The following is an 18,170-nucleotide window of genomic DNA, read 5'->3' on the forward strand; positions in this document are numbered from 1 at the left end:
AAATAACTGGATCACAACCTACCAAAATCCAAAACAGGAGACAAACGATCCAGGTGTGGGACCTCGGTAAAATAAAACAAGAATGATGGAGAGGGGCTATCAGTGGCAGTAATATGTACATTGCCCAAAAGTTAACTACCTGATGTGTCGTCTTATTTCATTTTAAAGATGAATGCTCCTATATTGTAGTGGTCTTACAACTGCATTACAATAGTATGTATACATATTTAATTATAGGAACATTCCTACTAGGTTTATCGCATTGGGGTCTGCTCCTCTTTCCAAAAATTTCAGACATATTTCTTTAATCTCGTGTGCTTGTTCACAGGCTTGTAGGAATACTGGCTTCCCATTGATAGTACAGTTGTTAACATCTGCGCCGCATTCTAAAGCGATCTGAACGCAGCGGCAGTGCCGTTTCGTAGGTAAAATACAGTAAAACAAAACACCTGCAACAAAAAACAAAATGGCTGTTAAGCAACAAATGTTAGGGGGCTGAATCAAATAGCAGGAAAGGCCCTGATTCAGGAATCTGATCTGCACAGACAGACCCCTTGAACCAGTATAGTGACCCATTCATTTCTCAGGCATAAGGGCCTGTCCATTTGAAACAGATTACAGGATGAAGACTTCAGAAATTAACACATGAAATGATATTTGGGATTTCAACAGGACCGCTTGTGGAGTAAAGCAATATTCAATGAGAGTGAGGGTATCAGAATCTGATCCTTAATAGTTAGGCACATATAAAACTAACTATTGGAGAGAGCTACCAAAATGCCTGATCCAGCAAAAATGTCCTCACTTTCAGCACCACAAAAACTCTGAAGAAAAATGGCTTTGTTGGGTTGTATGTGTAGTGAACACCCACCTGGGGCTGAACCTTAGGATGTTCAGTACCAAACCACAGACCTTTGCTACATGAGCCAAAGAACAGTCCTGCAGCAGAAGACTCTTACCCATTATGCTTACCAGCCTCTAGAGGGGGACATAACACATATGGCTAGCACGTGATATGTGGTGAGAAAGCAGGACTGCAATTTGTGTTGATTCTGGCTCCAAAGATACTTTTTCTGTCTAATATGATTAAGAGGGACTCTTTTTACCTTTTCCTTCATTATCAACTATGGTCATGTCTGCCTCGGCCTTCGCTAGTTTATCCAAGGCTAAGTCGTGGCCTAGCTCAGCTGCTTTCATTGCAGGAGTGCGTCCCATTCGGTCTTGAACATCTGGATGAGCTCCTTGCTCCAGCAGGAAGTTGCACATGTCTATGTCATTTGCAATGCATGCCAAATGAAGGGCACTATAACCATCAACAGGCTCTGTGAAATTAATGAGTTCTGGGAATCCAAGTTTGGTCAGCTTCTCTATCTGCCTCTTGTCCTTTTGGCGAACACATTGGAGAACTTTGTAGATCTGCAAATCTTCAAGTCTTTTGTCCGTCAAAGACATCCTTGATCAACTGAAGCTAGTCTTCTTCAAAGGGAAGGCTTTCTGGACAAAAAAAACACAAAACACACGTGTGAAGTTATTCTCCTTACAAGCCATAATGGGTTTTGATCCAAATCGCATTTATGTCAGTTAAAGTTTTTAATTTTGACTTCAGAGGTCACTGAGCAGCCTCATAATTCTTGATTTTATATGGGCATATATATAATTCGAACCGTGGCCACTGAGAGCTGCGGGGGGGCCGTGCTTGCAGATGTCAATGTAAACAAAATGTCTTGCATCCCGCCAGCGGATTACCCTGATGGGCCGCATGCCAAAGGTTGCCAACCCCTGTACCAGCCTATAATTTAACGAACTACCTTTCCAGAGAATGTGGAATCTAAATATCACAAGGAATTAGATTATTATTTATTTATATTTGTATTACCATAGCTCTCAGCAGCCCCAGTCACAGACCAGTTCCCCATTGTGCTAGGTGCTGTACAAACACGAACAATAAGATATTCCCTGACCCAGAGAGTTTACAATCTAAGTGACAACCTGTTTAGGCAAATACTTGGATTGAAATGTTAAATTCTATTCTGTGTCGGTTCTTATACCATCCTTGTTACCATCGCATCCACACACCACGTGGTAGCATCCTAAGCAAAAAGACTAACGTCAGTCATGTGTGGTTTGTCATTTCATCCTCAGACATTTGATGATTCTGTCAAAGGGAATAAGTGCAGTCGCTTGTAAGAGACAATCATGAATGTCTTGTATACTGATGCGAGCTGCATCCCACGGTTCTCGCCCCAGACGGAAGAGAACTCAGAGGTGCTCTCCATTCCAGATCACCAGGGAAGCTGTAACCCACAAGGGAGTTCAGCTTGGAATGTTAACAAGCCACTGGGAGCAGAGACTCTACACAGCAAGTCAGCACGGGGGCCTGGCCGCTACGGGCAAAGGGGCGTGAGCTCTGCAGGGCTGGGGTGTCTGAAGATGCTAAGGGGAACAGGAGGAAGCCCCTTGTAATTTGCAGTATGAATTCTTTGCCTGTAGTCATGTTCCGTTGCCTGCTGGCAGAGGATGCTAGGGAAGACTGGATTCACTTTTTAAAAATCTGACATGTTTTAGTGGAGCCCTTCTTCTCCACCCACCTTGTTGTTGATTTGCATTGTGGTAGTGCTTCGAGACTCTGGTCACTCTTCCCCCCTCCCGCCGCAAAAAAACACGTACAACTATATTATTACAAGGCACAATTGTGCCTGGCCCTGTGCTGGTGGCCGGGTGGGGGGAGTGGGTGCGCAAAGAGTCCTTCAGCTGCTTTGTGTGTCCCTTACCTCCAAGCAACAGCCAGGCATGCTCACAGTCCCTGCTCCTTCTTAGTGCTCCGGAGGTAGAAGACATCCCAACATGGACAAGGAAGAGTGGGAAGGTTCCACCCCGGCCAGCATAAATGGCTCCTCACCAAAAGGAGAGCATGCTGTAACACCCAAAGGGATGGGGCAGGTTGTGCATTCCCCGTGTGCGCTGGTGAGCTTTGGGAGGCACAATCCCTCCAAGAGCTCCCCTCTGGGGCCATGAGACTCCCCAAGTGAGCGGTGCCAACTGGCTCTGTCATTAGCTGTACCCTCAGGCTATGAGATCTTCTATCCAAATGATGTTCAGGAAACCCAAAGTTATCCCAGGAGAGAAGTGGAAAGAGGAAGGACGTACAAAGCTCCTTGCTCTCTGGAAGAAGTGCAAAAATCCTTCATTGTTCTATCTAAGACCTAGAAACAAGAGTATGGGCCAAGTTGCCACCCAGCTAGTGATAACTGGCATAGCGCCACAGAAGTCAAAAGAGCTACACTGACTGATTTACACCAGCTGAAGATCGGATGATTTATATAGTCAAGGTTGTTGCTTTTATGTACAAATCTGAATGTGATGCAGTACTTGTCAGTGATGCATTTAGGAGCAAGTCTTACTTTTTCTTCCCTTCCATATCCCACATAAAAGCCTAAAGACAAACTTTAGGTTCCTTCTCACTGGAATGGGGTCAGTTAGGCCATAGGTTTCCCACGTAGGGGCAGTGTCTCAATTTAGAAAAATAAGTATTTGCCAGCCACATGTAGTACCCATACATAACAGGGGCGATGTTCAGCGTGTCTGGCTTTGTTTTACGGGACATTCTTTGATTAAACACACTGAATGTAGCTTTTTTGTGTGTAATAAACAGAGAATGTTCAAGTTGCAAAGTCAAGCACTCAAAAAGTTAGGAAATGCCAAAATTGAAGTTGCCTGTGCAACCTTAATTCGGCTGCCTTGTGTGCACACATTATGACACTGTCTTTAATTACACGATCGCATACTATTTATTCCACAGGATCTCTGCCCCAGTAAGTACACAGGATGGATGGCGCTCACCGAATGAGCAGCTATTCACTACCTCGTTTAACCCTAGTGTTCAGTATGTGGGCTTAGGTCTTATTTACTGCTTACTATTCAAGCCCTGCTCTGAATCCAGGATTATTAATTTCCTCTTGGGCTCATCACTGTGAATGCTTCACAGACATTAATTTTCTCAACACATCTATGAGGTGGGGTAGTATTATCCCCATTCTACAGATGGGGAACTGAGTCATAGACATTACGGTCACAAGAGTCTACTAGTTTTGGGTGCGCACTCTGAGATGCTTAAGGTCTTAAAATTCAAACAGCTTATTTTACAGCACTTTGTTTGTCCAAAACACAGCTCTCAGTGACTTGAGTTGCAGTTTTAAGTGCTTACAACATGTGCACATCCAAACCCAGATGTTTCAAGTTTGGCGCCTGGAAAATGAGGCTCTCACAATTAGCAGCCACCTGTGAAAAGTTTGTTTTAAGTGACTTGCCCAGCATCACATAGGAACTGTGTGGCAAAGGCAGAGATAGAATCCAATTTTCCATGGCAGCAATCAACTTCTTTAACCACAAGACCCTCCTTTTCTCTTATAGCAGCTCCCAGTTTCATTCACTAAATATCTCCCAACTTCTGCAACAAATGAAGCAGGAGTCCTCTAGACAACAGCCTCCTTCACTATAAGCCTGATTCCAACCCAGAACACTGCCCATCCTGTGCTCTGAATAAGGCAAGAGTCCTGTGGAATAAGAATATATGATCATGTAATTACAGACAATAGCATAATGCATATACACAAAGGGACCAAAATAAAGATGCATAGACAATCTTAATTCTGGCATTTCCTAACTTTAGAGCATTTGACCTTGCTACCTTACTGTTCTTTTAATAACTAATTTTGTGCATATTTTTTAACCCTGAAAAAAACAGGTTCCATCACGTGGAACCATACTGATCTCCACAAGGGTCTTCAGCAGGGTCGGAACTGTGATAGCCACAGCAGAGACCTCTGCTACTTGAGCTAACGGAGTAACTGAAAGCAATAGTAGGCTGCCATACTGGACGTGGACCAACCACTAGGAAGGGATGAGTCACATTTTGCCAGTGGTTTCACAGATATTTGTTGACAGATTTGGGAAATAGTGGGTGCCATTCCAGGCTCTAGAAGGGAGCATGCGCCAATGGCCACAGACCCTTCTGCTCCTCTCTCCTCCACAAAGGCTGATCCCTTCTGGGCCCTGTCCCTTTCAGCCTGTCTCTGTCCCAGTCCTGTATTTCCCTCCCAGCACCTAAATCATCCCAGTCTTCCCCCAGCAGCTCCTTGTTCCTGTCTCCCTCTCCCCAGGCTACTCATCTGAATCCCCTCAAACCTAAGCTCCTCCTCGCAGTCCCACTCTCTCACACCAGGCTCTTCAGCCAATTCCCAGTCTTCCCTCTGCCCCAGCTTCTAGTTCCATTCTCCCCCCAGGTTTCCTCTTCCTTGTCCAATCAGTCTCAGTATCCTACTTCTCCATGCGGCTCCCCCTCTCCGGCCAGACTTCTCATCTGATCTCAGTCTCCAGCAACTTCTTCCTTCTCCGTGCTCCCTGGGCACCAGCAGCGGGAGTATGAACAGCAAAGGAAAAAGATTTCCTGCTTTCAGTTCTAGTGCCCAACCTCCTGCAAATGCAAGGAAAGTCTTGCTTGGCCTCTGCATCCCTAGGGTGGAGCATGTCCAGTGCAGATTGAACTTTCAGAGAACTTAACTGCCAAACTAGCATCCCTACTGACCAGGTGCAAACTGATTTTTCAGAGGCTTATAATTTGGCCAATTTTCACAGGTTTTCACAACAGCCGCAGAAGGCACTCCCCTGACACTAGCATGACGTCCCTGTCAACTTTCAAATCCCTGCTCCAAAGCATGGTGGAGTTGGAGTTTCTTGTGAAAATGGTTGTACAATCTTTTTTAAAAACATGGGGGAAAAAAACAATATTTTTCCCTAAACTCATTCTTGGAAATAGCTGAACCATTTTTGCCGAAACTTTTCTAAATAATTCGTTTCAGACAAACACTCAGCATGGAAAATTCCAGCCTAAGCAGTTACAGTCTGTCAAAGTTATAAACAACTGAAAACAGGCCTGGGAAGTGTCAGGGAATGTTAAAATATGGGTGATGTTACCAACGCCAACTCTAATTCTGTGCAATTTGCAACTACACTGGTATTGATTTTAAAAAAATATTATTCAGCATCTTGCTAGTCTGCGTTGTTAAGCAAATATTTGGAACGGAACTCATTACATAGTTTTACCTGTGACGTATTATTCTTTGTTGGGAGGAAGGACTGATAGCATAGCTTTGAGCCAGGTATACTCTGGTGAACATCTCACACAGCTATGCCAATAAACCTAAATCAAAACCTGTAACACTTCTGTCTCTCTTGATAAACACTGAGGGAAACTCTAGCTAATTGTGCCAGATTTCATCGTGGTTTTGTGATGGACTAGGCTGAGAATCAAAAAGCTCATTTTAATTTCAATTTAATTATTTTTCCAGTGCACCAATTAGCAGGAAGATCCTTTCAAGCAGATTCCTGTTTCTTTGTGGAACTTGCCAAACCAGCGAGATGCACAAGGGGAAAGCTTTTCAAGGGCACACAAGTGTGAGTTAGATGTCCAACTCCCATTCACTGACTTTCCATGAAAGCTGGGGGCCTAATTGCCCCTTATGTCTTTGAAAATCCCCCCACTGTGGCCTTCTCAAAGGCCATTATCAACTATAAAAAAAAATATCACACTGCTGCCAGATTTTTTCCCCTGTTATTGTTACCAGCAACACCTACTGCACAATCCTGCAAACACCTACATATGCACTGTGCTTTACTCACAAGCGTAGTCTCAAGGATTACAATGAGTCTTTGCAAGAGCAAGGCCTTAAGAGTCGAAAAAAGAGAAATGTTTTTTCCTCTTTTTGTTTAGTGCGTGCATGTGACAGCACTTTGTGTATATTGTTGGCTCCTTGCCCACTGTGTGTGTGGGAGACACACCCAGCAACAACAACAAAAAGAAACACTTAAAAAAACAACAACCCTGGAAAATTGAAAACCACAAAAATTGGCAGAGAAATACAGGGACAGGTGCAGTCACTGAAACTACTTTTATTCATTTTCTAAAAGCTAAATTTCAAGTTGACAATGTCCCTTTTAACAATGACTGTTCACAAATCAGTAAACAAAGTTATCAGACTTTTTATTTTAAAAAAATAAGCATTTCAAAATTTATAATTAGTTTACACATTGACTGTATCTAAGCATGAACCTTATAGTGTGACATAAAAGAACGTAACATGGTAACAGTACTCCCATGCATTTATTGCTTTATACAAATAAAGACTCCATTTGACTCATGTTTAGAATCATAGAATATCAGGGTTGGAAGGGACCCCAGAAGGTCATCTAGTCCAACCCCCGTTTAATGGGACCTGAGCAACGACGTCTGATGAAAATTTATCCCAGGACAGCAAATAACTACAAGGCTCCAGTTAAGGCTCAAATGGATATCCCCTTCCCTTCTACACCTTTTAGTTTTAAACTGTATGTCACTTCTCAAAAAATGTTCTGTTCGGACAGAGATACACTGTATAGCGTAGAGCGAATGGACACTGCAGGGACTTCACACCGGACTCACGCACCCACCTAGAAAATTAAAAAGCAGCGCCACGGTCCGTTTCTAATTTGTAATTGCTAAATCTCCAATTCCTATTCCGAGCTCCTCCTGGGTGGACCTCCATGGAAGGTAGAGGGGTTCCACCCTGGTGCAAGGATCTGCCTGGGCAGATCCACTGCGCAACGGAGGTGTAAGGGCCAATCCCGAGGGCCACGGGGAGAGGCCTGCGGCTCAGCGGGCCTTGAAGCCAAAGAGCGGGGGCTTAATGTATCCATTCTTCTGCCCTGGCACGCCACATCTAGGGCGATTGATGAGAAATACAGTCACACAGCCATGGGATCACATCCCTCTCCCACGGACAGGCTGCTCCCTAACTCTACCGAAGGGTTCGGAGAAGGCAGCAGAGCCGGCAAAGCACGGGCCAGCCCCGGGGCCTCCCTCCTGCACAGGCCAGGGCCCAGTGGAGCGCCGGCCGGCGTCCCTATGTCCAGGCTTTGGGGACAGCCACCGCGGCACCTCTACCGCACCTCTCCTCTAGGGCGACCAGATGTCCCGATTTTGGGGTCTTTTTCTTATATAGGCTCCTAGTACCCCCGGTCCCGATTTTTTTCACACTTACTGTCTGGTCACCCCAGTCTCCCCCTCGAAGGACTTGGCCAGAGTTCCCAACAGCGATGCACAGGGATCCCCGCCCCCGCCCCCTTCACCCAGTGCTAAAATGCAGCCACCTCTGGGGGCGGGCCACCGCGCTGGAGCTGCACCCTGCACGAGGGCTCGGGAGAGAGGCGGGCGGGGGGAGGGGGGATTCCTGCCCCACGTGCACTGGGGGCGGTCCCTGCGCGTGCTCCCTTGTGACGTGCTGGAGCGAGGGGCGGGGCGGACCCAGCACGAGCCCCGGACTCACCTCCCGGCGGGGAGCAGCCGGCCGGGCGGCACGGCTCAGGCGCGCGTGCGCGCTGGAGGGGCTGCCGCGCGCGCCGAGACAGGCCGCGCGAGGGACGCTGCTACCCCGCAGCTCCCATAGCAACCGGCAGCCCCGCCCGCACATGCGTCATAATGCCAGGCTTGCCCCGCCCCCGCGCGGGGCGACCCCGCCTGGCGCGCGCTGCAGCTGCGGGGTGGGGTGACTCCAGCCTCTGTGGGCAGCTGCTCCCCCGGGCCCTGCGCCTCATTCCCCCCTTCTGGGCCCCAGTTCCCTGCACCCCCTCTCCTAGTCTGCAGCCCGGCTCCTTGCCCCCCTCATCCGCACCCCCCCCGTTCCCTGCACGTCTTCCCCGCAATGTGCATGACCCCCCCCCCATTCCCTGCTCGAGTTCCCTATGCCCCCCTCGTCCGCCTGCCTAACTCCTCCTGAAACCACAGGGAAGATTTGCACTCACCATGGTTTGGGATGTTGCTCCTCTCTGCCCAGGCCAAGGTGGGGCCCAGGTTGCTGCAAAGCTTTAGAAAGTGGAGGTGCAAAGGGAGGGGGGAAAGACCAGTAGAGCCACCTTTCCCCCTGTGCAGTCCCCTGGAAAGGAGAGCCCCTTAAGGTACCCGTACACGAAATGTGGTACACTGTGGTTCTCCGAGTCCTGCAATTCACCATGCAAAATGCACTGCAAGTCACCGCTCTTCTGAGCAACAGGCTTCCCCTAACCCCCACCCCATTTCCGCTGTTGATTTGTGCAGGCGAGTTGGGTCTTAACATCCCTGTGTAGCAACACTAGGGGTAGCAATGCTCCAAATATGAGAGCGCATTCGGATCTCCTCGCATTTCTGTCTTTAGAGCGCATGGTCAGAAGAAGAAGTGAATGAAATGTGTGTCAAACCCATGCCCAAAATTCCACAGCTGCTCCCGGAGGATTTCATGTGGCTGTGATGTTTTGGGGATCACCCAGACCAATAACCTTGGTTTTCTTAATGCATGCTGCTGTGGCTCAGTACTCTGACACCAGTAGCCAGCCTAAAAGCATAAGAGTCACCCTGGCTGCTCCAGCCTAATTACTCCTTGCAGGGTAAAACCTTTATACTTTTAGGTTGTCTGCTGATGTCAGGGCTCTGCAGTATAGTATAGTATAAAGATGCCCAAGGTTACAGGGCAGGTGGTGACAGAACCCCTTAGTGGCCTGGGTAATCTCCAAAATGTGACAGCCATATAAAATCCTCAAGGGGCAGCATCGCTGAAAATCCCACTTGGTGTGCATTCGAACGAGATATTTTGGGGAAAGATTTTGAAAAAAAGTGTAAGAGACTTGAAGCACAAAGCCCTTTTAAAAATCTTGTGCTCTTAAGTCACTTAGAAGGTTTTGAAAATTCCACCCTTTTTGATGAGTGAGCTATTTCTTTTATGTCCATTTTGATCAGTGTCTGATTTCAACATCTGGGCCCAGACTCTGCCTGCTAATCTGCACTCAACTCTCACTGAGTTCAACAGGAGCTTCATGGACACCGGTTGTTGGCAGGATCAGACCCTTGCATTTAACATCAGTTTGGTTATCATAATCAGGCAAGTTATCCACTTCTTATTCAAGACAACTGTTAAAACATCCCCTCTAAAACACTTTCAGAACCAACTGAAGCATAAGGCCAAACCATTGCTATGTATTAGAGCTGTCAATTAATCGCAGTTTTAATTGCACTGTTGAACAATAGAATACCAATTGCAATTTATTAAATATTTTGGATGTTTTTCTACATTTTCAAATATACTTATTTCAATTACAACACAGAATACAAAGTGTACAGAGCTCACTTTATATTTTTTTAATTACAAATATCTGCACTGTAAAAATGATAAAATAAATGGTATATTTCAATTCACCTCATACAAGTACTGTTGTGCAATCTCTTTATCATGAAAGTGCAACTTACAAATGTAAATTTTTTTGTTACATAGCTGCACTCAAAAACAAAACAATGTAAAACTTTAGAGCCTACAAGTCCACTCAGTCCTACTTCTTGTTCAGCCAATCCTTAAGACAAACAAGCTTGTTTACATTTAGGGGAGATAATGCTGCCCACTTCTTCTTTACAACGTCACCTGAAAGTGAGAACAGGCATTTGCATGGCACTGTTGTAGCCGGCATTGCAAGGTATTTACATTCCAGATATGCTAAACATTTGTATACCCCTTCATGCTTTGGCCACCATTCCAGAGGATATGTTTCCATGCTGATGATACTCATTAAAAAAAAATGAGTTAATTAAATTTGTGACTGAACTTCTTGGGGGAGAATTGTATGTCTCCTGCTCTGTTTTACCCACATTCTGCCATATATTTTCATGTTATGGCAGTCTCAGATGTTGACCCAGCACATATTGTTCGATTTAAGAACACTTTTACTGCAGATTTGACAAAACGCAAACAAGGTACCAATGTGAGATTTCTAAAGATAGCTACAGCACTCAATCCAAGGTTTAAGAATCTGAAGTGCCTTCCAAAATCTGAGAGGGATGGGGTGTGGAGCATGCTTTCAGAAGTCTTAAGAGAGCAAAACTCCAATGCAGAAACTACAGAACCCAAACCATGGGTTGAGTGCAGTTATATTTTGTACATAATTCTACATTTCTAAGTTCAACTTTCATGATAAAGAAATTGCACTGCAGTACTTGTATTAGGTGAACTGAAAAATACTACTTCTTTTGTTCCTTTTTTTACAGTGCAAATATTTGTAATAAAAATAAATATAAAGTGAGCGCTGTGCACTTTGTATTCTGTGTTGTAATTGAAATCAATATATTTGAAAATGTAGAAAACATCCAAAATATTTAAATAAATGGTATTCTATTATTGTTTAACAGCGTGATTAATCGTGATTAATTTTTTTAGTCTCTTGACAGTCCTACTATGTATCAAATATCTTAATCAAAAGGGGCAGCGGTGCATAGGCAGATCCAGGTCCAAAAGAAGAGACATCCTGCTGCCACAAAACAGGATGGCTCCTATTGCTTCATCTCAGTATGTGAGCTCTTTACTGCTTCTCCTAACAGGAGTGCCATGTGCATGGTAGCTGCTTCCAGCTAGCACTTGCTTATGGTGGGAACCTGAGTTAGCCAGACTGTGGGCCAGTTATTACTTTAGATCAGCTGATCATTCCTGGTTTGGCAGAGGTACAAGCCCCATTGCATTAGGCTGGTGTCACAGTCATTGTGCTTTTGTATGGCAGGACAAAATGTTGTCTGCTCACCCATATTGTTGCAGTGATTGCTGTATTTTTGGGCCTTCCGAAAGCAAGACTTACACTAATATGGGTGGCAAAATTCTATGCTGAGGAACTTTTGCAAATATTTCTTTTTCATTTTTGGTTTTTAAAATAGACAATTCAAGATGGGAAATGCCAACCTGATTAATTTGAAATGTAGTTTAATGCCAAAATACAGGAGATCCAATTAAGCACACACACACTCACGCACAAATAATAATGATACCTTCAAATTAATACATTATGGGAACTTCTGAGATTTGTATTCTATTCTAAGTGGGGCATAACCTCCTTCTATAGTGACTGCCTCATTCCCTCAGACCATGCAGTCTGATTGCCCTATATCCTGTCATGCTCTTGAGAATGATGCTGGGGACTCTTGATTCTAAGGGGAAAATATCCCTTTTCAGCAGCTGTGGAATAGAAAAATTAGGTATTTCACAGCATCTTTACCCCAAGAGTGAAGTCTGTCTCTGCCTAGACAATTGCCACTATGACATAAGGGAACTGCCCTGACCACACTCCAAGACAGGACTAGATCAAAATCCTGCATGACAAATTCTCAGCAACATAAGCCGTCAGAATTGAGATCCCTGAATAGAAAAAAGTCATCAGAAAGAATTATACAGAAATTGGAGCCTGACACTGCTGGGTTTGTTGGCGTACCATTAAAAACAACTAAATATCAAGGCTCTAAAACTGAGATACCCATCAAAATGCATTCACAGGAAAATGTCTAAGGAAGTTTCTTTTTAATGAAGCTGGATTTGAATGAAAAGCCCATGTTTACAGATGAAAGCAAATGTTGACATTAAAGAATCATCATGTTTTCCATAACTGCCCCTCCCATTTCTAATAAGGTAGCACAGAATGACATATACTGACTCATAACAGTGAAATAGAAAATGGAGAATTATTAATGGTAAGATTAAGAGCTTTGATAGTGATGTTTTTAATGATTTGTAATTATGTATAGTGAGGGAGTACAGATGAGATAAAACTTAGGCCAAGTCTTTGCTGGTATAAATGTGGCTTTGCCAATTCTTCTTTTACATAGATTTGCAACTCTGCTTAAAATGTTATTGCTGAGAGAACAAAGGTAACATGTCGTGTTGGAAGATGTAAGTAAAAGATACACAAATGTGTAATGATAAATTAAAAAAAAACCCTTTTCCTGGGAAGGCCCTGGGCAGGGTGACACAAAAACAACATGAGCTAGAAACTGCAAACTCAGCACAAAGTATCTAGAAGTTGGGTAACTGAAGCTTGTGCATGCATAATATATGGGTTACCTAAAATCCAAACAGTTGACATGCTAAAACCACTTGGATAAAGATTAAGTAATCTGTAATGTGGAAATATATAAATGACCTAACTGAACATGGGCCCAAACTTAAGAGACACTGGACCAGAAAACTGAAGAATGGGACTGCCGGACCAGGCCAAGAGATCATAGAGGGTGAAACTATCATGGCAAAATGTGGCAACTTGGACCCATTTACCAGTTCTGTCTTGTCTGTTGTTATATGTCTGGCATAAATGTATCTCCAGACACTATAAGTGACAATAATTCTGTTGGCAATTGTATAAATAAAGGTGAAAAGTGATTAAGACTAAATTAAATAGACTTGTGACTCAGTTTCCCAACTTTTTAGCTCTTCTTGGTTGACAACTCAGTTTTGGAGATGAGCCAAGTATGATGCCATGTCAGAGGTAGAGAGACTGAATTCACTAAGGAAACATAAATGGTGCAGAGCCTTGACTATGCCACAAAGATTTGTGACTGGAAAAAAACAGCTTCCATAGATGGAGGGATCAATCAGCCAGAGAAGGTGAAGAAGTTGGGATCAAGACACAGGAAAAATCAGATCCTGATCTACTTCAATCTGGCCGAACTGCAGGCAAAGCTGCTGTATGCTACCTTTGTGCTCATCTGATCTGCAGAGCTGGGCAGAGCCATTTTAACCCATGTCATAAATTAGAGCAGCCTCAGAGCTCCTCTAACCAGCACTAGTTTGTAACAGCTCCCAAAGGTCTGTTAAGCTGTCAGAACTTAGTAGAGTTCTGCATGCTTTGTCCATACGCCCTTATTCCCCACACACCTCTTTACACTACGAGGGGCCAAGAGAGATTTGTATAAAGCTGACTATGCCAGCTGGGGAGTCCCCCACTCCAGGTGAATTTTCAGCTGCCCCATTTAGGGGAGTTTACAGCCCTGTGGGTACTGCTGGAGGACACAAAGGGACGAAACAAAGGCTAGGATCTGCCCTTGACAGTGGTAAACAAAAGGAAACCTGCAACTGATGGAGCAAACTCAAGTGTTCTCCAAAGAATGACACCAGGAATGAATTTAATCCAACGACAGAACAGGATGCAGGAGGTATCATTTTGTTCAGCATATAACAGCAGATTCTAATAGTTAGATGATCAGAAATAAATGAAGTATTAGTTTCTAAACAGCGCTATGTCAATAAAATATTAATTTGTAAGAAGGGAATTTGTTTCGTACTGTTTTATACATGCTAAGTGTTAACCTACTCAGACTCAGACAGCATGCGTGCCTCATATGATGGCGGGTAAAGCTCCCATTACCAATATGCTCACTTTGCAGCAGCAGGATGAGATAATTACACATGAAAAGATTTTGATGCAGAACAGCTGCTTCAGAGTGCTTGGAATTAAAATATAAGAGCTTCTGAGTGCTTTGTTCAGTGCTGGTATAAGGCACCAGGCTGACAGCAGCTGGAGAAATTCTCTCTACAAGACAGGAGCAGCACGCTGCTGGCAGTCTCAATGTGCCTTTCATCCATGGATCCCAAAGCCTAGAACATTAACTAAGCCTCAGAGCCCACCTGTGAAGGTGGCATTGTATATTGTCAGAAATATTATGCAGATAGGGGAAACTGAGGCACGAATAGTAGTATTCTGGCCCTATTGACCTCAGTGGGAGCTGGTTTGGAACCTAGTATGATTTTTGTTGGTATTACATGCTGTTCTGTATTACAGTGAGCATGTTTGTGACTTAAACCTGTTGCTTCTCCAATCATTATCTTCCCAAGGTTAATTACTACTATACCCTTTCATCTAGTCCCATGTTACTGCAAGACTTGTCCTTTTGTTGTATGCTCTTCTCCGTACGAGCTTGCAAGCCTGATGCATAGTGCAATGACACAAGCCTAGCATGTGGCTAATTGTAATGTCTGTCTTGATCATAAATGATGTTAAAATCAGCCACATGTTACCTTGCAGGAGTGTGAGATCACTTTAGCCTGGCTAATGAATGTATTTGTCTTGGTAGAATTGAATAACACATTGTTCCTAACCAAGGGCTAGGTTGTGCCTAGCCCTCACCTGGCACTGTAGGGAAGGAGGAGCTCCTGCATAGCTGTCTGAGTGCTGCCCACATCTCTTCTCCAGACTCTCAAGGGAGCACAGAATCTCACAGGAGCAAAGGAGTGGGATTGGGTAGGGAAGGGCGGGTCTGGACCGAGCCCTATATCCTCCCCTTCACAACCTGGCCACTGGAGCTGGATGGGTGTATAGGGTTGGGGAGACATCATGAAGGGGTGTCTCAAATTACTACCTCTCCTCTAGTCAACCCCAAATTAATTTTGTTTTTATTGTTTCACCTAGAGAGGGGAAAAAATTAATTTGGAGTCAATCTAAAACAATGTTTTGTTTCAATGTCTCGCTCCAGCCAGGGAACTGAAAAGTCAATTATTCACACATCTCTACTTGCCTCCTAACTTCCTAAGTACAAATGTCGGGCCCTGCCTTGCTTTCTTTGTCCACCCAAAGCTCCCACTTGCTTCAGCAGGAGCTCTGGATGCACAAAAGAGATAGGACCAGAATTTTAAAGTGCTGTGGGAGACTCTGCACTTTAACCCTTTAAGGCAGTGGTTCTCAAACTTTTGTACTGGTGACCCCTTTCACACAGCAAGCCTCTGAGTGCGACCCCACCCCTTATAAATTAAAAAAATGTTTTTATATATTTTAAAACATTATAAATGCTGGATGCAAAGCGGGGTTTGAGGTGGAGGCTGACAGCTTGCGACCCCCATGTAATAACTTCATGACCCCCTGAGAGGTCCTAACGCACAGTTTGAGAATCCCTACTTTAAGATTACTTTAGTGTATCCAATCCCCATTGGAAAGGTGCTTCATGCTTCTTAAGCTCTGGAATTGAGGGGATATAAGTTACTGTCCCCTACTCATTCCTCAGGTCATCTTTGTCCACCTGTCTAAGGGCCTAGGCCAAAGCCCAATGAATACAGTAGCATGGATCCACTTCACTCCTTTCATTAGTTCTTTGTAGGCAACTATCATTAGGACAAAAAAAAGTAAGAAGAGAGTTCTTTTTGTAGTTCTTTTGCATTAATGTTAGTGTAGTTAGGGCAGGTTAGTAATGGTGGGACGTAGGGTTGCCAATTTTGGTTGGACATAATCCTGGAGGTTTCATCAGATGTCATAATCTTTAATTCCTGGAGACTCCAGGACAACCCTAGGGTATCTTAGACTCCATTTGATTCTGCATACACTAATGTCTAACCCTTGTGAGCCCTGCTGTTACATTATCACTATTGTCCGCTAATAAGCATTGTAGGTGCTTACTTAAGTTTGCCAGACTGATGAGAAACAATGGCCTCATGTGCGTCATTCACCTAGCATTTCTTATAAACAAAGCAAATGAAATATTGATCACCCTCATTGCATATGCAGCAAACAAAGGAGCGATTTTCAGCTGATAATAATGCATGTCAGACAGAAGTGAGTTGGGAAAGCAGCTCTTCTGAAATGGCTGCTGTCTTCCTGCAAACCCCGAATTATTGCTGAACCTCTTGGAAATGTAACCTGTAAACGGAAAGTAAAGCAGCATGTAATGGAAAAGCAACATCATCCTTGAGACAGAAGGAGCAGAACGGCCATGTGTACCATGTGCTGGATTGTGAAACCCTTATTGACGTTGTGTTGTCCCTTTCTCCTCAAGCAGTCCCATTGATTTAAAAGGATCTACTTTAGAAGTAAAGTGCTCCCTCACTGTGAGTGTACCAAACACTAACCCCACGTGAGCCAGGCACACAGTTTACCTACCCTCTGTGAAGAATGTACAGATGAACCAGATTTTCTAATGTCAGGAAAGATGGCTGCAATTCCCAATTAAAGCGACTTGGCTTTGTGGGGAAGGAGGGATGCTAAATCTACCAGAAGCCCCAACCCTGTTCATCTGCTCAGCCTTTCTCTGGTGGGGCTAGATGAGGAGAACAAGGGCTACATATCTGATAATCCCACCTCAGGCGGGTGGCGGAAGGGAAGGGGTGGAGAGAGCCACAGGGTGAGAAGAGCTCTGGTTTGACCTTCCCTACTTGGTAGCCAGTGTGGCTAGTCAAGCATGAGGGGGAGTAAACTGCTTCACTACAAGGGATGAAGCAACTTGCTGTTCCCCCGCAAAGCAAGGGGTCCTCAGGAGAGGAACTATGACACTGAGAGTTCCAGTGTATTCCTAGATTTTCTCCTGGGCTATGCACTGCCCCTGGTTCAGATGGTAAAGTTACCAACCATGTGCTCAGTGACTTACTTGGTACTGGTATAACTCCTTCTAAAGGAATACTGCTGTTCCCTTGTGTAATGATTATTTCAGAGAACATACCTGCAGTAGGAAGGCAGGATTACAGCAACATGTTTGAAGCAGAGCTTGAAATGTGCATCTGTTTTCTCAGATGAAATACTCTTCTTCTTACATGGTTATTTCTCTTTGTATTCATTTGTTAATAACTCTTACAAAAACATACCCCTGTGCTATGCAGTCCCTCCCCAAACAGTTCTCTGTTAATAACGAAATTAGCCAATGGCCACTGATTCAAATCAGTCTCAGGTCTGCTGTGAAAAAAATTCATGACCATCTAGGATCCTCAGTGACAGACCTGGAATGAGCTGATGAATTCTCAGTCCAGTTCAAAAAGGGGAAGAATCCATGTCACAGAGATCACCAACACAACTGAAACAAATCAGTTCCCCTGGAACCAGGGATTTCCCTACACCACCACCCCTGAACTCTCCCATTTACCCCTCCATTGGTCAACTAGTTACATGTGGTATTACCAATGTAATCATTTTCCAATTAGATCTAGTTGTTTTAAAAAATTTCTAGTTGGAAAAAATTCCATGTAGTTGGTTGAAAATTTGAATTGAAATTGAAATGTTAATACACACTTTAAAAGCATATATAGGGTAAAACACTTGTACCTGAAAAAGCATAATAGGTTTGAAAAGTATGAACAAAGACATGTGTACATGGCTCATGAATGCACCGATGCAAATGGGAATCAAGTATTAAATCATTGCATACGTTATTCTTGATGTCAGTGGAAGGCCAGTAGATGCATTTTTAGATGTTCAGGTTATAGAAGACACATCAGCTGAATCATTGATAACCCACATTTTAGAAGAGTTAAATGCTTTTAAATTGGACCCCAAACAGATGGCTGCTTGTGCATTTGATGGAGCTGCAAACTTCTCTAGAAGACATGATG

The 18,170-nt window shown here is 44.1% G+C and overlaps 1 protein-coding gene across 1 annotated transcript in view; it reads right to left on the bottom strand.

Moving 5' to 3' along the window:
• Window positions 1–8,232, bottom strand: part of ANKEF1 (ankyrin repeat and EF-hand domain containing 1) — a 48,767-nt gene extending 40,535 nt beyond the window's left edge. The window contains exons 1-3 of the mRNA XM_084623834.1: window positions 8,076–8,232; window positions 1,107–1,494; window positions 250–449 (exon numbers count right to left, since the gene is read on the bottom strand). Coding sequence (XP_084479960.1) covers window positions 250–449; window positions 1,107–1,452 — 546 coding nt within the window. The 5' untranslated portion in view covers window positions 1,453–1,494; window positions 8,076–8,232. The remainder of the gene's footprint in view (window positions 1–249; window positions 450–1,106; window positions 1,495–8,075) is intronic.
• Window positions 8,233–18,170: the final 9,938 nt, after the last annotated feature.

This window comes from Lepidochelys olivacea, assembly GCF_965140295.1.
Source record: "Lepidochelys olivacea isolate rLepOli2 genome assembly, chromosome: 3".
NCBI lineage: Eukaryota > Metazoa > Chordata > Testudines > Cheloniidae > Lepidochelys > Lepidochelys olivacea.